Source organism: Astatotilapia calliptera, chromosome 3 (assembly GCF_900246225.1).
Source record: "Astatotilapia calliptera chromosome 3, fAstCal1.2, whole genome shotgun sequence".
Classification (NCBI taxonomy): domain Eukaryota; kingdom Metazoa; phylum Chordata; class Actinopteri; order Cichliformes; family Cichlidae; genus Astatotilapia; species Astatotilapia calliptera.
In genome coordinates this window covers 26,188,294-26,207,786 of record NC_039304.1, presented here as the reverse complement: position 1 = coordinate 26,207,786, position 19,493 = coordinate 26,188,294, and the positions used below count along the sequence as shown (strand labels likewise).

Here is a 19,493-nt window from a genome sequence, read left to right as displayed (position 1 = left end):
AACAATCAAAGTTCGAGTAACAAAAGACAAGATGGACATTTCCAGAGGGAGTATTCCTGAAAAAAAGCACATCAGGAACAAAAACACAGAGACAGTGAAAGCGGTTCAATTACAGTAAATGTTTCCTTTGTGCATACCATGCTCACTGAGCTGTTTCGGTCTCAGGTCAAATCCGAGCAGAGGCCCTTTAACGAGCACTATGCGTCCTAAATGCCCCTCCCGCTAACATACATCCAACCACATATCATTATGGTCACATTTGGAGCACGCGTGATTACTCCACACACTTAGAGCTCATTACAGGCAAATCACAGCCGGGCATGACTGAGTGGGATTTCCGCCCGCCAGTGCACAATGGCCCGACCGCACCTAAACGCCTCCGGAGAACCACACAGGGGATGGAGCGAGTGAAAAGAAAGGCCGTGAGCAAATACGTGAAGATAACCAGGTCAGAAAGAAGAAGGGAAAAAAAAAAGGTGCGGGAGAAGAAGGAAGCGGCTCACCTCTCGGTCAGGCTGTACTTCCTGTTGAGCTTGCTTGTTTCCTGCTGCCTGGCAGGATAAGTCTGTGGAGAGATTTAATGGCGGTTAATAACACCAAAGGAATGAAGGAAGGCTTCAATTTGGAGCTGAGTGATGTTCAGCACACGTCCCAGCTGAAGGGAAATTGGTGTGTTACTCCACCCTGCAGTGGTGACGGGGTTTAGAGAGGTGGAGGTAACTTGTGCTGAGTGTGAAGCATTTCTAAGTCTAAAACCAAACTTGATGAACTACAATGAGTCAACTTTTTATTGTTATATAGCTTCAAATGCACTTTTGTTTTTAATATATTCTCCATCTCTACCTTATTTAAGTTGTCTTCTAAAAACGCATTTGTCTGACTTTTAATGATTATATTAACATTTGTTGTGTATTTTTGTGTGATTTAATTGTAAATCTCTTCATCTGTACATTTTCCACTCCGAGTTGTTTGTTGTCTTCCTATTTATAACTTTTCTTTCTTCATCATATCACATGTGCTCGAGTGAGGACTGTTTAGTAAGGCTGCGTTTTGTAATGGAAGGGAAGGCAGCGGGACCTTCATAACACTGAAAACACAGGGTTTACCCTGAAGTCAGTTTGCTGTGAATCATCCTTTGATCACTCCCCCTGGCTGTCTTCTTTGTGGACAGCATTTTTGATGGACTGTTCCTGCTCTCTGCTTGGATTGCGTGCCTCGTTGTCGTTCTGTGTTTGAGTTCTGCTCTTTTTTGCTTTTGCTTTGCATTTGGGTCCTTTTCTCCCTGCACGTAACAGTTTCCTGGGATGCAGTTAAAGAGATTGCTAACCTCATCTTCGCTTTATTGCAGGATGTTTCTGTTTGTAGTACATGCAGCTTTTGTAGATTTGTTTGTTCACTTAAGATTTTATTTAGATAGGATGGATCGCTCCTTTCATCTCCTGCACTGTTGTCTATTTTACAGTCAGAGCCACTATTGCATGTCAGTAAAATAAACATATTTTGCTTCCAAGGAGCTGGACTTATTTTTAAATTGGTCTTGAGCAATCACTCTCCAGGCCTTCTTCAGTTGATCCATCAACTGTTCACTGAAGCCTCATCGGAAATGTCTCAGTGGACCTTCTTAAACAAAACAGGGAGAAACTGAAAACTGAAAATCAGTGGAAACAGGTCTGATGGAGTGATGAATCCATTTTTTTACATTTTTGGTTCAAATCACTGACAATATGTATGGAGGAAGTCAGGAGATGGGTCTACGGCCATCTGTAAAACATGGTAGAGGCTCTGTCATGGTTGGGAGCTGCATTTCAGCTGGTGGTGTTGGAGATCTTGTCAAAATTGATGGAATAATGAAGACAGAAAGTCCCATCAGATTTTGATTCACTATGCAATATCATCTGTAAAGTGTCGGACTGGCAACAACTTCATTATTTTTTACCATGATAATGACCCCAAACACACTGTCAGTGTAGTAAAAGCATACCTGGACAGAAAAACCCAGAAGTGACACACTATCAGTCAGGGATTGGCCTCCCCAGAGACCAAAGCTCAATATACTTGAAGCAGTGTAGGATCATCTCAAGGCAGCCAACATCCAAAGAAGAGCTTTGAGTGTCCTTCAAGAAGCCTGAAGAACTATTCCTGAAGACTACGTAAAGAAGTTAGCTGCCTAAGACAGTTCAGGCTGTGAACTCAAGTGTCAGATGGAATAATATGAAGACATATGAAGGGGTGGCTTAAGACTTTTACACAATTTTCCAGAAGCTTCCAAAATTGTTGTGACTACACAAGGGAAACAGTGAGCGAACTCATTGCACTCTCATCACACACACACACACACACACACACACACACACACACACACACACACACACACACACACACACACACACACACACAGCTGTGGAGGAATATTTTCTGACTGTCTGTGATGCAAATCAGAACATTCAGATGGTTTTTCTGTTGGCACAGCTGGAAGTGAATTTTACATATTTGGCCGTCACTTGATGTCAGCAGAGCACAAAACCAAAAGATAACAACTAATAACAAGCTCTATTTCACAAGCACTTGGATGGCTCTTTGACTTATTATTAAAAGGGACTTAGCACTATTTATGACACGTTTTGGCCATAACTGTTATACAAGAGAAACATTTTTATACAGGAAGTCTGAAACTGCAGAATAATGCTTAAGCTGTGAAATAAATGTTGTGGAGTAGACCCCATGCCCTCCCTCTGGACACAGAACAACTGACGGCTGCTGTCATTTAACCAGGTTGTTTACATTCGTTATTCTGTAGCTCTGCCACTGTGGTGGATGTAAAAAAGTTTTTGTCCATCTGTCATCGACTCCCACCCAGTCTGCTTCCTGGTGATGCTGTTCGGTTCGTTATCATTCTTTACGTGGCTACCGTGCAGATCTCTCGAAGCTCACGACTCTACTGCTGCCTCAGCCTCGCCCTGTTCCCACCTCGCAGACATCCCTCAGTGGATGCTATGGCTGGTCTTAGTCCAATTTCCCCATCACCTCGTGTATAAAATCATGCCAAAGCTAAAAACAGACTGATAGAAGAATATTAAGCTGGAAACTAGAGATGGCACGATACCACTTTTTTATGTCCGATACCGATATCATAAATTTGGATATCTGCCGATACCGATATGAATCCGATATAGTGTTTTTTAATCAACAAAACTGTTTTTTAAAATATCTTGGTGCATTTTGTATAAGTTCATACTCAAGTTTAAAACAACAACTACACTAAAGCTATTCTGTTATACCTGTATGCAAAAAAATCAGCAAAAAAAAAATGCACAGAAATCAATTATTTTTCAAGAAATATTAAATAGATTCAACATCTTTCTTCAACAGAATTGCAGACTGCACAGATGGTACCTTCCCAAAGGAAAAAGTACTATAGCTTACTAGGGTATATATTAGACTTAATAGTCACTATATACAGTAATTGACTTCTATTCCTTTTACATCAAATTAAAACTTTGGGTGAAAGATTCGGATAATTATTTATTAAAAGCTAGAAATTTTAAATGAGAATAAGAAAGAAAAGTATGTCTTTGTGCCCCCTTTTCCCTGTTAATGCCCTATCGGCCCCCCTGGCTAAACTTTGCTAGATCCGCCCCTGCACAGTTACCAGCCGTCAGCTATGTAGAAAAAGATCCTCGAGTAGAAAGTAATATTAAATAAATTCTAACAACAGCTTATCAAGCTTAAACGTGCTGCTGTTGTTTATCCGCTGGTTTCCTCTTTCTGGTGCAAAGTGGGCCAAAAACAAACAAGAGAGACGGACTCACGACAGAAAAGCCGATCAGCTGATCATTAAGCAGTTTCATGATTGAAGTAGCAGCAGGAGAGCGAGAGGCAGTCGCTTGTTAAGCTTAACGCGGGAATGCTTTACAAACATTCAGAGATGGACTTACACACTTGCTTTACTTCTCTCGGGGATAACTTTGTCGGAGATGAAATGCCAGGTTGCTAGCGAAGCTCCAAATGCTATCCAGACCACCGACAGGTCCCGCATGCCACAGCCGCTCTATCACGTGATGCATACTGCTCCGACGTGCTAACGTTCTGAGGTGAGTTACGGCGTGTTGCAAGTTTTGTGAGGTGAACGGCTGGATTGACATCTTCATCTAAAAATTATTTCGTAACCAAGTCAAGTCTTCCAACTGATCGTAATCCGCTGCCAGCTCTGTGATTAACATGAATTTGTTTCATTTTGAGTATAAATAACAACTGATGGCCTTTGGGGAAGGATATATTGCTTCAAAGAGTACATTGTGTGTTTTTGTAATGATGTGGGAGGTAAAATTAGAAGGAAAAAAAAGGAATCTGATTTTGCAAAACATCAATTGAATTTAAAGGCGCAGCCAGCCTCCTTTCACTCAGTGACAGACCACAAATAATAAAAGCGGCTGCAAAGATTTTGGTTTCCGTCCTGTATCCAAAACACACAAACATGACCACACAGACACACACACACACACCTTAATGACAGCATAAACCTCACTTCTCAATACAAAAGGGAACTGTGTGAAATGAGTGAATTTTAAGGCTGACCGTCACACCGACACCTGGATATTAGGGTTTCCCCTTATCACCCATCCAGCACATCTGTTACCACTAAAAAACAATGGACCTTGTCAGCGGCAGAGTTAAACACACGGGGTTATCGCTGTGGCATCTAACCGGCAACCTTTGACTTGAGAAGAATGTCGACATGGAGGAGGCCGAGGTTCACGGCTCCCCGGAGGCCTTGGTGTGGCGTACCCTCACAGAAGTGTCCTGAACCAAACATATGCTGAACTCAAAGTACATTTAGTCCAAAACAAATGTCAGTGTGGATTGCTAGGTGTCGAATGATGAGGGCACGAATGTGCAGGAGTTCACAGAAGAAGCAAAAGTTCAGACGAGGGTCTGTGCCCCCCTAAGTCGGATCAATTTGTGGTAAAGATGTAACCCTATGCCGCTATTATCGCTGACACAAGTGTCCCGTCGCTGCTCGTTCTCTCGCTCTCTAGGTTCTGCTGCAACAATCCGCTGAATGAGAATTTCAGACTGTGACCGCATGCAGGATAAGAGGCTCGGCTTCAAACCCACTGTTCAACCGCGGAGCACTTGGACCGAGCGGCCGCTTAGCTCCAACATCCAAGCGAGGCCACTCGATCCCTTTGTGGTGCTGGTTGAAAGGAGCGAGATAGTTTTCGGTCTCCGGTGGTCATCTCAGCTTGGTCCAGCAGAAAAGTTTACTTTTCACTCTCTAAAGAGGTACTAAGTTTCAATGCTGCTGGAACACTGGCTGTGATTCAACTTAGGCAGGCTGCCTCTCAGGATCATCGCCTCAATATGATAACGCAACGTTAACACAGAAATGAGTTCATTGGTAATTATGGCGAACAATGGTTTAGCTTGAGCGCCACTTGTGAATGCATAAAAAGGTGTTTTACACAAAAAAGAAAAATAAATTGGCATTCAACCCAACAAAAAAATCATAAAGTCTGACTGACTGAGATAAGTATTTTTAACCATTATTTTAAAGCGAGGTTTAACTTACTCAAGCATAAAATAACAGTTTTGCTTAGTTCAAACGTTAACTAAGGTGCTTTTTTAAGGCCTTAAAAAGCCCTACAAACAAAATCAGCGCTGTAGACTAACCTTTTGCCACGGTTAGGTGCACATGTCATGTGACGGGCAGGAATCTCAAGGTCAAGGTCAGAGGTCAAGTTTTCTGAAAATCATGTGAATGTGGTAATACCATAAGGAAATTACCCTAGAATCCGGAAAATAATAACATAGGTGTAATTATAAAAAATCTCAGACGAGTTTAAATTTCAGTGACCTTGAGGTCAGAGGTCAAGTTTTTAAAAAAATCTTTGAAGGAGTTTCACTGGCTGCTGCCAGTACTTTTACACATATAAAACCAACACAAAAGAGTTAGTAGAGCAATCAAAAAAGTATTACATATTATTATTGTGCAAAGAAATAAAAAAAAAACAACTTCCTGGCTATTCATGAATATTATTGTTATTATTATTGTTGTTATTTTTTATTTTTTTATTTTATTTCCAACTGCTCTTAAATGTTTCACCTGTGATTTTCCTATAGGAAAATTAGATGTTTTATACCTTATTATTACTATTATTATATTACATTATTATATTTTAAACTGTAATCCCACAGAGATCCTTTAACAGAGGCCAAGAATTAAAATATGGAGGTAGAAACTTTGCTGGGGTTTCTTCCTGTTAAAAGGGAGTTTTTCCTTGCCGCTGTAGCCAAGTGCTTGCTCATGGAGGTAATTTAATTGGGGTTTCTTTCTAATATTTTGGAGTCTTCACCTTACAACATAAAGCAACCATTAGTAGTAGGGTTACTGCAGGTGAGGCAGAGGCAAAATATGAAGTGAACAAGTCAATGAGGGTTGTTTCGTTTTTAAAAGGGGACAGTAAACGAATTCTACTTTGCTGATGCTATTGTATAGTCGTATCTGGGGTATTACCATGTTTCCTGCTCACTTAGTTGGGGCAAGGTAAAAAAAATGGAGTAGACCCTTGGAGCATCCCTCTTACCTCTGCAGATGTGTAACTCTGTGCTGAGAATCCCGGGGGCAGAGCTTGTCGGTTCTCTGGTCGCTGGGAAGGGGTGCTGACTGGATAAAAAGCTGATCGTGGGACGTGACTCTGGGTTTGGCTGTGGGAGAATATCTGAGGTTTGGGCTGGAAGTTGTGGAAGTTCTCCTTGTGTTGTTGGAAGTCTTGAGTTTTTACTGTGAAGCCACAGCTACGATAAAACTCCTGATGAGAGGTGAGCTGACAGTCTTCTTCCCTTTCCTTCTCTCTTTCTCTCTCAAGCTCTTTCTCTCTTTGATTTTGGAGTCGCTCTCGTTCTCTCGCTCTCTCCATTTCTTTTTCCCTTTCCAGCTCGAGCTCCCTTTCCCTTTCCCACTGTCGGACCCGCTCCTCTCGCTCTCTCTCCCGCTCCATCTCCCTCATCCTTGCCCTCTCCATTTCCAGTTCCCTCTCTTGTCTTTCCTTTTCCTGCTGCTTCTCCCTTTCTCTTAGCCTCTCCTCTCGCTCCCTCAACCTCTCCTCCCTTTCCCTCGCTTGTTCCCTCTCCTTTTCTTTCCGCCTCTCCCTGCTGTTACTCACAGACTGCCTCCTGGCCTCCACAGTGTTTGAAAGCAGGGAGCTTTCCTGTGGTCCCCCCTGATAGGAATATCTCCTTTGGTTTGGAGGCTCTCCCCCTCTGGTGCTCCGGATAGACCCCAGGGCATTTGAAACAGACACGCCCTTGCTCGTTTGCTCAAAAAACTTCATTCTATCTGCAAACGGAAGGATATCAGAATCCTCGGTTCGAGAACCTGAAGACGAGCGGCCGTATGTTGATGTAGATGATGAGGTGAAAGCACAAACTCCATGACGAGACCCTGTTACTCCTAAAACGCTCTCATTGGAAACTCTGCACTGTCTGTCTTGATCAGGTTCTGGTTGGAGTTTGTGCTCAGGTGTCCAACGCCAACGGCGGGCCTTGCCAGCGGGAGCTGGTTCCTCCACAACTCGGATGCCAACACCAAAACTCGGGGCGCCTGGGTCCAGAATTTGGACAGATCTGGATAAACTATTGTTCTGAGGGTAGGTTAGGGATGGAGACTGAGTCTTTAAGACATCACGGTCTGATTCACTTGAGGTGTTTGATGGTATGACTGGTTCTGAGGTCTGGGAATCTTGGGGAAGAGAAGGAGTGGCAAATGTAGCCTTGGCAAATGTAGCCTTGGCACCGTCTTCCTGGGCTGGCTGTTCTGCATCTCCCTCCTCATTGACATCTGGATCCTCCTCCTGGACAGTTTCTCTACTACACAGTAACCCTCCTGGACCTCGACTGCGCTGAAGCTGGGCCTTTTTCCTCTGAATCTCATTGCGCAGGTTGGTGGCAAATCTCTCGCTTCGCCGGCGGTTCCTTCGATGGTTCCTGGAAGAGTTGGACTTTTTTGCACTTGCCTCACCTTCTACAACTTCTTGTTTTTTTTCTTCACCTTTTCCTCTGTCCACTGCTCTTTGCTCATCCAGTAAGGTATCCATACTTGCAGCAGCACTAAGAGGCTCAAAGTCCCGCTCAAGCATCTGCTCAGAGCTCAGTCTTTCCTGTGCTGATGATCCTGTGCTCTCCCCTGGCACGCTCACAGAGCGACCCCATGGCACGTGATGCTGATCCGGTGTGAGAGAACCGCCATTCACATTCAGCCTCTCTCTTGAATCTTTGTCATCACCATCTCCTTCGAAGAACACAGATCCTGGGGTTGAGCATCGGCTACCTCCCCATTTGTTTGACGTGGCATGAAGGTGGTTTTGAGAAGCTTCTTGGTGTTCACTCATTGGCTGAAGTGATGAAGGGGACCACTGGCTGCTGCAGGGAGACAAAGAGGGCTCAGAAGGGTTTGATAGACTGCATGGTTCCACAGAAGGGCTGTCACTGTTAAACTGCAGCAATTGAAGTTGTGTAGCAAGGAGCTTCTCGGGAGCGCTGTGCCTGTGTAGCACAGTAGAGCAGTGCTTGGTCTGAGTGTGGGAGATGCAGGACTGCTCTTGAACCTCGGTGGAGGCTTCTGCAGGCAAGGTGTCAGAATCAGAGGGGAGGTTGGGATTTAAGGAAGTTGTCAGTGGTTCAGAGAGGTTTTCTGAGGTGCTCTCTGAGTTGTAGTCTTTATGAGCACTAGTGTCACATTTTATAAATCTAATATTTTCCGTCTGGATACAGTGCGTATCCAAAGTATCCTTCTCGAAATTCCCACTTTGACCTCCTCCTGGTGCAGGGAAGCCATTATGCATTCCTGATTCAAGATTAAGTGAGAGCTTGTTTTCTTCATAATAAGAAGAAACACCAGAACTTTCAATAGGAGCAGAAGCACAACGTGGGTTGGTGGAATTGGGATGACTCCGGGTTGCCCTAAAACTATCTTTTCTGGTTGGAGGCTGAGGAGGGTTCCTTTTTCTTTCCATTCCTGTTTCTCCATTTCTTAGAATCTCAAAGCCTCCACCCCTCCGTTCCTGCTCATAGCAGCAGGACGAGGGTCTCTCTTTTACCTCGATGGGCCTTGGTCTCGGCCTAGTCAGTGATCTGGACTTTTGTGTGATCAGCGGTGCCTCATCTTTGCCCTCACTAGGTGACTCGCAAAGGGTTGAGGTGTCTCTAACAGGGTAGCCTTGACAAGACAAGAGGTTATCCATTGAGTTGGCTTCACCGGGTCTGAGAGGGACTGTCGCGTAGTCAGATGTGTTTGAGCTGGCGGAGAAGGAGCTGTAGGCAGAGTCTCTCTTATTGTTGAAGAGGGTGGGATCGACTGGTGAATTATGGGAGTCTGAGTATGGCTGCGTGGTGGGTGTAGGTGTGTCCAAGCTCTCCATGGAGCCCAGGGAGCTGCTTCGGTCAGTGGAGGAGTAAGGTCTGGACAGCTGACTCCACTGTATGGACAAATCACTGCAGAGAGATGGAGATGCAGAAGGTCAAACGAAATATTTCAAAAACAGACAAGGGTGGTGCTTTGGGTTATTTTGCAGACTAAATAAGCAAACAAACGCCAACTTGATCTTTGGACAACACATCAAAAACTATCCAGATTTTTTCCAGAAGGTTTTTTTTTTTTTTTTTTTTTTTAAAACAAGGACTTTTCTGTGTTCATTTTGGAAAATATCTCTATTCACCAGTTTAAGGTGCTGTCAAGATTATGGCAAAATAACAAGTAAAAATATAACCCTAACCATAAAGCAGTAACACTGCACACAGTCTGATAAAGACAAAAAGAGAAACGCACTCAATGGCCAATTAAAATGCAGCTTTGTTTTAGTTTTAAAAGCAAAATTAACCCTGCGTGTGTAGTCAATATGATCAGTGGTGTATGCAATGGGCCCAGATGTTGCCATTGCTGCTGATTAGATACATGCCACCTCTTCCGCAGTGCCTGCAGAAATGTACACAAAACACGTGCGCCAAAATATTGGTGTATGTGTGGGTGGGGTCATAGGGTTAGGGGTGGGGTTAAATCTAGGGCTTGGGGTCATTACCACTAAAGACTTCAGAGGTAGTTTTATTGGTATTATTGAGTTTTGGGGAACTGTTCAACTATTCTTTGATTAGCATAGTTAAACAGCATTATGGATTTAGGGTTAAGCTACTTGCCATTATTAATTATTGAACAATTCACATCCAACACGTAATTGGCGACTCATCTAAAGATTAGGTTGGGATTAACATTCACTCCTGTTTTAGGAATTTTTACTAGATTAAAAACTTTACCCTTTGGGTTTTCCAACACACAAAAATGACCTCATTTACTCTAACCCTGGATGGGTTGACCCTACCAGCTTCATTTAAAGTAGTTTAAAGGTTTTTGCTGGGGAGCTGGACTGTAACAACTGCAGGGAAAGGCGGAGGAAGGTCAATACAGTATCAAAATCAAAGTAAATTTTAATGTTCTCTAAGCAACTTCATGTGGTTTCCAGAACACTATGATGTTACTTCTTGACTGACAAGACAGTTAATGCCTTTAAAAGCTACATATACTAAGTCATCTTTAATTTTCATACTGCAAGTTTCGATTACCCCGCCCTTCACATCCCATCCATACAACATTTCCACTGAACAGCTGGTGGATCTGTTTTCTATCAGTGGTGAGCTGAAGATCCACGGCAGCCCCATGCGTTTTAAAGCCCCTCGGAGGAAGCCTCTTTAGGCAGAGAGGGATTTCCTCCTCATCAACTCACGCTGCCTACAGTCAAAATGTCTAAGTCATTCCTTGATTCCTCTTATCCTTTTTCATCTTCCTCCTTCATTCCTTTCTTCCAATTTTTGTCCTACCCTGTCCCAACTTCTTTACATCAAATGCACAATGTTTACCCCCCCCCCACATATATATATATAGCTTTTAAAAACCATTTTACTTTCTAATAACTATATATATAGCCAAAAAAGAGAAGCATCTGTACAATATAATCTATCCTAGCACATTTGATTTAGATAAGAAAAAAAATACTCCCCCAGCTGAATCAAGAGAGAATAAAAGGCAGATGAGAAACAGATGAGGTATCCCTTCTAGGGCAGACAGACATGCAATAAATGTCATATGTACTGTATATCAAATGTTGCTCAATGGACTCAACTACCCGCCACTCAACCGCAATGTTGGGTTTGAATTTGACCTGTGACCCATGTTACACATCATCCTCTCGAGCTCTTTGGCCCCCCTTGTAGTTTCGACTGTTTATTAGGCCAAAAAATGACCCCGTTTCCCCCAAATGACACAGAGGAAAAAAGAACAAAAGAATTCCCAACCATCTCAACTTCGTGGAGAAAACCACACGAGACAGAATAACAGGGAGCAAAAGGAGAGGTTAGGCAGCAAAGATAGAAAAATACACTTCGTACATATTGTCTTATCAAGCGGGCTTTGAGGGCACCCAGTGTTCATGCGCTTGGTTCAAATCCAGTGCCATAAAGGCTCCAATAAAAACCTGCAGGCATTTTTATTGTGGTATTTCTTTTTCCTGTAAAGAGGAGAGAGTGGTCACTCACCCTTTTGTTATTTCTTTGGTGTCTTATTCAAACAATGGGGAAAGTTGTCAAGGAGACAGAGGAGGGGTTACAGGAGACAGAAATTTCTGAAGGACTTTGATCTCAAACCAACATGGGCAAGACAACCAGCAGACTATCTCCAGGCTGCTGCTTGTGGTATTTATGGTTTACAATTCTTTGCTTCAGAAACGTCAGTTGTAAACTATTCAACCTCAACTTACTCTTTTACGCTAAATACAAGTTTTATGCTCATGTATTCCAATGTTTTGATGATTTGTAGTACGCGTATAGGTCATTTTCCTTTCCATGCTCTTACCAGTAGGCTCTATGTACATGGTGTCTCTCACATTAGACAAGCAATGTTTCTGTGTTTGACAGCTACCGTTTTCCAGTATGGCTGGATAATGTAAGAATTATATGAGCCAACTCTTAAAACTTCACTGGCTTTTGGAACATGAAGAGGAATTTATGTCCTTTATATAATGATCATGGGGTAATAAAGTCAAGACTTTAAAGTCAATAATAAAATTAGTGACCTTTAACTCATTAATATGCTGTATAACAGAAGTTGTTTAGAGCTGCATATCTGGATATGCGGATCCAAACAATGCCTTGAGGGAACTGTGCTACTGTGCCATATAAATAAAATTCAATTGAACTGAATATTTGGTTTGATAGACTTTTACACCAGAAGCCATTTCTGATGCAGGGATCTGTGCCAGCTCCCAGGTTCAAACCAAAGATCTTTCATGTGTTATGTGAAAATGCTATGAAACCACCATTAAGCTGAAGCAGCAAACAACAGCTCTGCAAAATAAAGCAAACATGGAAATGCCAACATTGCAGTTTCTCTAGTGTCCATCCAGACATGTTCAGGCATGTTCGTCAGTCTCAAGCGTTCAGTACTAGAATGACATAAATGGGAGCCCTGGGAGTGGTGCAATATAAGTACATAAATCGCTCAATAAGATCACGGGTGTAAAACAGTGAGATACAATACTCTGACTGGCAGGGTGGAAAGTACGCTTCATTATCTGCATGAGAAAACAGTCTTTGAGGGAAGTGAGCAATGGATGGGAGAGGAGAGGCTTCTGTATAAGTTTGACCTGGGTGACAGAGAGAGGAAGAGAGGAAATGAGACGGGAGCTGGAGAGGAAATGACAGTCACTCCTGCCCAATCAGACGCAATGTGGAACATGTGAGTGTGAGGTTTGACGAAGACGCACCAGCACAAATACACAAACGCATGATGTGAGAGTTACAAAAGGCATACACACTCCTGTGAAAGCTGGAGATATTTTATCCCTACTTTACTTATTGCTTACACATGGTTAGAGCAAAAATAAAACACACACACACACACACACACACACACACACACACACACACACACACGGACTGTACAAAATGTACTCTCCTTCACACAAACACAGTTTATTGAACGTCTTCCTCTCTTTGTCCACATTTTCTGGGAGTCACACGACATTGTCCAGAGTTATGCCGGGAGCTGCCTCCTCATCCGACTGATGAGATCAGGCGGGAGAACTGTGGGAATAAGAACCCCCCACGCACACTAACACACACACGCACACATCATGTGGGACTATTAAAACAGTGGTACGTTAGATCACTGATTGCTATCAAAAGGAGAACAACTGACAAAGACATAAAGGCTATTTTTACTGTGAGTAGCTTGGTGAGATCATACTCTAATACAAAGAGTTTTATTCAACCTGACTATCCGATTCAATTATTTGTCACTGATGTATTACAGTAGCAGAAAAAAAAATCTCATAGCTAGACTCAGAGCGGAAGTAATACTCATTGATTTGGGAAATTTTCAATAAAAAGTAGCACTTTCACTAAGTAATTAGTCATTTACACATGCTGCTTGACAGCTGGCCACCATATTGGATGTGCTGCACCCAGCAGTTGATGGGGAAAAAATGTGTAGTCCCCAACTGGATGGCAGTGGTTCCTGGGGGTTTCTGGCTCTTGCTGGGTGAAAATTCAAACTATGATCACAGCAATATGTTAGCAATCAAATAGTCACAAGAAGGTCTGCCAACCAGTTGGGTGACACATGTTTTTCCCTAGTGACAGGTGGTTGCCAGGGGGTCACTGACTGGTCTGAAAATCTGTGTGGCTGGGACTTGAGCAATCCCATCGACTGCAATCAACCTCTGGAAACCACTCACAGCCGATCAGGGAACACTAGTTTTTCTCTCTTGGTTGCCTGATGGTCATGGATTAGTCTCTAGGCCTGTGTAAGTGGGACCTTAGTCACTTAATCCCACATTGTCAGCATGAGCACCATGATATCTATATGTCAGAAAACATCACATTGACTTGTCACGTGTCTGCAAAACTACAAAGAATATAGTTTATGTAGAATGGTCTCCCACCTGATATTTTATATGGGCACATGGGCAAAACACTGTCAGAGGGCCAGAAACTCAACAAAAGGCAGCTTCATGTTAATGAATTTGGAGGGGAATGACTAATGAGTCTGGACTGCTGTTTAACTTATTATTCCAATTATGTGCACAAACAAATCTTTTCTGTCATGAGTTTGAACATTGCAAGATCCCAAATGATGGATAAAAAGCTGTCTGTGCTGCATGTTTTAACATCGGGTGGCCAATGGGTGGCCAATGGGTGGCCAGGTATAGTAAATAATTTCCTAGTCTTTTGTTTTATTTTAGAGTTAAACCAGTTTGAAACATTCAAAAGTCTTTTAATGTACTGACATTCCTTAAAAGAATCACTATTTTAAAAAAATCATTATTATCTATATTCTTTTATAGACGATGGCATTTATTCTGACTTCAAATATTCAGTTTTAATGATTGCAAAATTGTCATCCTGGAGTCCATATTAAGACATGTTTTATGCTAACCTAAAATGACAGCAAACTGTGATTCTTTTAAAAGAAAAAGGGAATCTGTGGATGTTTTTGGGGCTGGCTGTTTTAAAATGATGCTGTAGATATTGAATTCAGTGAGTTTAAGGTCATTCAGCACCATGTTTCTCATGTTTTAATTTAGCCAGATAAGTTCAACATCAAATCCATGAAAAGTGGGATTTAATTTAGAAGTAATTTTGAATGGAGTCATACAGGACTTTTATGACTTAGTAGTAAAAAAAAGAAACCTGAATACTTCCACAATTTAGAGGTTTAGCAAAGCTGGGCTTAATGACATAATTATCTACTATCTCATGGCTCAATGAGTCTGAAGATCTGTAATTGGTACAGATTAATTACACCACATGGCAGGAAGATATGATACTGAAAACACACCAAACTTCCGCCGAGAGGGCGTCAGAGATAAACCCATCAGCAAAACAAGGTTAGCCATTAATGCGTTGCTGTGTGATTTGGATTAGTCGCTGTGAAAAAGACCACACTGGAAAAAGTGTGACTCTTTCATGAAGCATTCAAATGTTTGGTGTCCAAAACTCAAGTGTACACCACCACTTTTTAAAAACTCTGCTTTTCATCAACATCTCAACTGGAAAGGTGAATTACTTAAACCAATTTCCACTCCACCCCATTTTAGTGTTATTCTACATCTTTCTTAAAACTTCTTGATTTAAACTGCAACTATTAACTGCAGAAGGCCAAATAACAAAACAAAATCCATCTGAATTTGTTGTTGCATCCCTTTCACTTTTAAAAACCCCGAGGGCTCTGAATGGATTTGCCACCGCAGCAGAAAACATCTTGTCCCCCACGAGCAGACGAACAAAGAGCTGGTCACCAGAGAGATCTGATTGGTTATTGCTTTGGAATGTTTAAATAGAAGCCAAAAATAGACCTGCTTCCTGTGTGGGCCATGTTGACATTAAAACAGTGATGTCACCTGCTTCCTGGCAATTGTTGGCTTTAGGGGCACAGTCAGAGTCACAGGGACCAATTTTTTTTTTTTTAAATCCCAGGTGGGGACTTGCAAATAATGGGATCATACTGTATGACTAATATAAAGTATGATGTTTTTGGTGGAGCAGCAAAACCTGATTTGCTGTAATTCAGATGAAGATGCTCATCTTATATTCCCCAGCTTGTAATTACTCTTCCCCTCAGTGAGGAAGCGACAAATTAAAGCCAGGAGAAAAACGAATCCCAAAAGAACCTTAAAATCAGAGATATCACTGAGCGCACCATATAAACAACAGCTTTACATGGAGATCATCTGAAACACACTGCGTCAAGACTACGTCAAAACATCTTGCATAAACCTTATCGGTAAAAGGTCTATTATCATTAATAGTCATTAGGGAAACAAGGTGAATATCTCCGACCTCTTCAGTCGCTTAGGCCCATTTTACACCTGCCATTTTTTGTGTGCGTTGCATGTTGTGCCACTGCACAGTTTGTTTTTCTATTCTTGGCTCCATATGATGTCAAAAAATATGGAGCAATACCCTTTATTTGGTATTCCAACTCTGTAACATGCAACGTCTGTCTGCTCAGGAAACTGAATTTCCCGGAGGAATCCACCCAAGGGATTAATACAGTTTTATCTAATCTATCTAATCTAATCTAAAATACAAAAGCCCCTCCCACTTGCTTTCAACCCTTTCTTTGAGCCAATCAGAAGAAAGTTAGTTTCAAGACAAAGGTGCTAAAACAGCTTATTTCAGCTAGATGATGAACTGAGGCTCTGCACTAAGGCTCACTATAGGATCTATTCCAAACCCGAATCCAATGTTAAAAATATGGAGCTAGAACACAATCGCTCTTGTGTTGTATCTTATATCTGAAAAAACATCTTGACTCCCTCACGGGGCTCAGCTCGGACCCAGCAGACCACTGGGTTTGTGCACCACTGGAAACCCTGAGGCCCATAAACATCACGCTCACAGGCTTCATGCTATAAAGACTTATGTAGTCCAGTGCCAAATGTCACTATCAACAATATCAGTCAGTATGATGAATGTCTACCTCGACCTTAAGCGATATAGTACACTTCGAAAGTATGTAAATATTGATTAAACCAAGTGATTTATTGCTCAAATCATCTTTCAAGCAAACAAACAAAGCTCCTGCTACTTTCACATTCTACATATGTGAGACATCACTGAAAATAGTAAGGCTTTTACTGCTTTACATAACTGCAAGCTTCAACATTTAATATATTCATTACGATAATTAATTTAATTATGAAAGCAATTCCCTGTAGTGATATAATCATGTAACTGCATTCAAACATAGAAACTCCCCTGTAGAGCACAAACAGAACTTTACATGAGCTCGGAAGATTTCATTGAGTAAAACCCACCTTTCTATGGTGGCTTTTATTGAATGAAACCTAAAGGTTAGAAAAATTGTCAGAAAAAATTAGGGACCCACCTCTCAGGAAAATGCAAATAAACAGCACCACCTACTTACGAGACACAAAAAAACTTTGTTCACACGTTAGCTCACCTGCTGTCAGTCGTGTGCCAGGGTAGTGTGTAAGGGCCGGGGTGGAGCTGCATGGCAGGTGGAGGGGGTGGAGGAGGGGGGAGAGGTGGGGAGTCGGCAGTGGGGAGGCAGGGTGGTGCTGGAGGAGGGGACGGGGGGGGGGGGGGGGGGGGGGGGGGAGGGAAGGGCAGCTCCGACAGCTTTGCCAGGTGCCAGGAGTGAGGCCTGATGAAAGGGACACTACGTCTGTGGAGACAAAAACAAAAACACACAGGTGAGAATCAAGTGTTTAATCAATCAATCAGCTGATCAGAGAGGAAAGTAACGGCCCCGATAGCCAATTTACCAGCAGTTCAATGGTACCTACTGCAGTGTCCCTGTATTACAGGAACACTGCGTTCTTCTACTAAAACACATCCAGAAACATCCTTTAGCACCACTTGCAGGCCAGTTGAATTTAGGGGACTCCTGAGATTTTGGTCAAACATAAAGAAGCGGCTGTGGTGTTGTATTTCCCGCCCGGATGCTTCCAGTGTGTCTGTATAAATGTGAAACATGCTTTTCCCCTGGCAACTAATGTGATTTCCTTGTTTTTAATAGGGCCGGTTTTCCTTTTTCCTACCTACTTCATGTCTATGGGATCTTTTTACCCACCACTTCTAAGCAGGATGTCTGAATATGATTAATATAGGCAAAATGTATAAGATGACATGCTTGTTTGCAACCACAAGCCTAAGTGTCTTGGATCGTAAGAGCTCACATAAAATGTATGCCTACAGCGGCAGCGCCGTGCCAACCTAAATCCTGTGGAAACGGCTTCCTCGCAAGCTGTTTGGACTTCAGCGCTATGTCCATTAAAAACTCATCTAACGTGTACAGTAAGCCCTCCAGTCTGATCTAAAGCCAGGCATTCCAGTGTATCCCAAGATATTCACTAAGTCCCTTGTTCAGACTTCCGATCACATATGCTCGCCAGATTCAGCTCAGCCCCCCTGCAGACAGACTGCAAGATGGGCTGATTGAGCAGAAGAAAAGAGTGAGAAGACTAGGCAGTTATAAATGTTACATTCCTCAAGTTTGAATGGACCTTTATGGTGGTAATCATATCTTTAAGAATAACACTGACTTGGAAATACTGTTGCTGGATGGAAATAACATACTCCTAGTTCCTCTATAGAGAACAGGAACTAAGAGGTGTGAGCTTGAATCAAACTGAAGTCAGAAAAGCTGGGAATTTGCTGAGAGACTTCACCCAGTGAGAAACTTACTTTAAAAAAGACAAAAGGTTCAAGTATCTGGTGCAAAAATCTTAGATGTAGAGTATAACAATTAATAAGCTTTAGTAAAAAGGAAGAGTTTTTGGAACCAAAAGGACGCTTTTGGATATTTAAATCAAAGAAAATCTCATAAAATTCAATTTGAAATGATTTTCTTTATTGTATTTTACTTCATTTTGACTTTTTGCCACTGACTTTGACTCGGCTTGTTTGACTTGACATTTTCTTTTACCTACTCATTGAAAAATGCCATCATCAGTCAAATAACAACTCAATTAACCTAAAATTTCACAAAACTGGCTCGCTCCAATTTCAAATACACTTCAACCTTGACTGGCATTTAATCCTTTGACCCGAGAGCTTGACTTGTCCCAAAAGGTTTAAAAGTGAGTTTGAAAACACCCGAAATACCAACTGGATGACATGGTGGATAATTATGACAAAAAAGGCCCAAAGTTTAATTCCCAACAACACTCCAATGAGAGGACTATTAAGGTCATCAAGCACAAAGTACAAAAAATGTAAAATTAGACTATTTTGGAAAAACATAGGGAAGTACAGTTTTGGGAGAAGAATGCAGATCCTGGCACCAAGAGGGAAAGGAAAGGACCATTTTTGCATATTATTGTTTATGATAAAGCAGGGGCAGGAGACCCATTTCCAAAATAAACACTCCAGTTTCCCGATTCTGGCTCCTTAAGAGGGATTTCTATCTGAACCCGCTGATTGTTCAACTCTGCTGACAATGTCCTTAAATTATCCCCTGAGAAAGTTTATGCAGAGCCTGCGTATGTGCGTCTACGCTCCTACGTGTATGCTGCACTATGTGTGGGAACTATCTAAACTTGACCAGACAAAATACCATTATTGAACAAAATACAAACATTGACAGACCCCCCCCCCCCATTTCTCACTGCCACCTCCTCAGTTTCTCCAAGTTTAGCTTTCCAGAGATTGATTACTGTGAAAAATCAAATGTAGTAATGCCAAAGTCAGATGGAGATGGCGTGCACGACAAAAGGTAAAAAAGAAAGGAAAAATGTGCCGACTTGTAGCTTAAAAGAAAACAGAGCGCTGATCTGCTGTTGTGCAGCAATGCAGGGGACAAGGGAAAAGCTCTCCAAAACCACAAAGCCAATCAGTGCGTTTCCAAAAGGCTGAGAGCAGCAGCCAAGAGGGCAGCAGTGATCAAATTAGGGGATTTACAGCATGAAGAGCTGCACCTCCAA

General features: G+C 42.2%; 1 protein-coding gene across 1 annotated transcript in view; it reads right to left on the bottom strand.

The window, feature by feature from the left end:
- shroom4 (shroom family member 4) overlaps window positions 1–19,493 on the bottom strand; it is a 99,582-nt gene that overhangs the window by 11,515 nt on the left and 68,574 nt on the right. The window contains exons 3-5 of the mRNA XM_026162598.1: window positions 17,009–17,233; window positions 6,585–9,489; window positions 504–565 (exon numbers count right to left, since the gene is read on the bottom strand). Coding sequence (XP_026018383.1) covers window positions 504–565; window positions 6,585–9,489; window positions 17,009–17,233 — 3,192 coding nt within the window. The remainder of the gene's footprint in view (window positions 1–503; window positions 566–6,584; window positions 9,490–17,008; window positions 17,234–19,493) is intronic.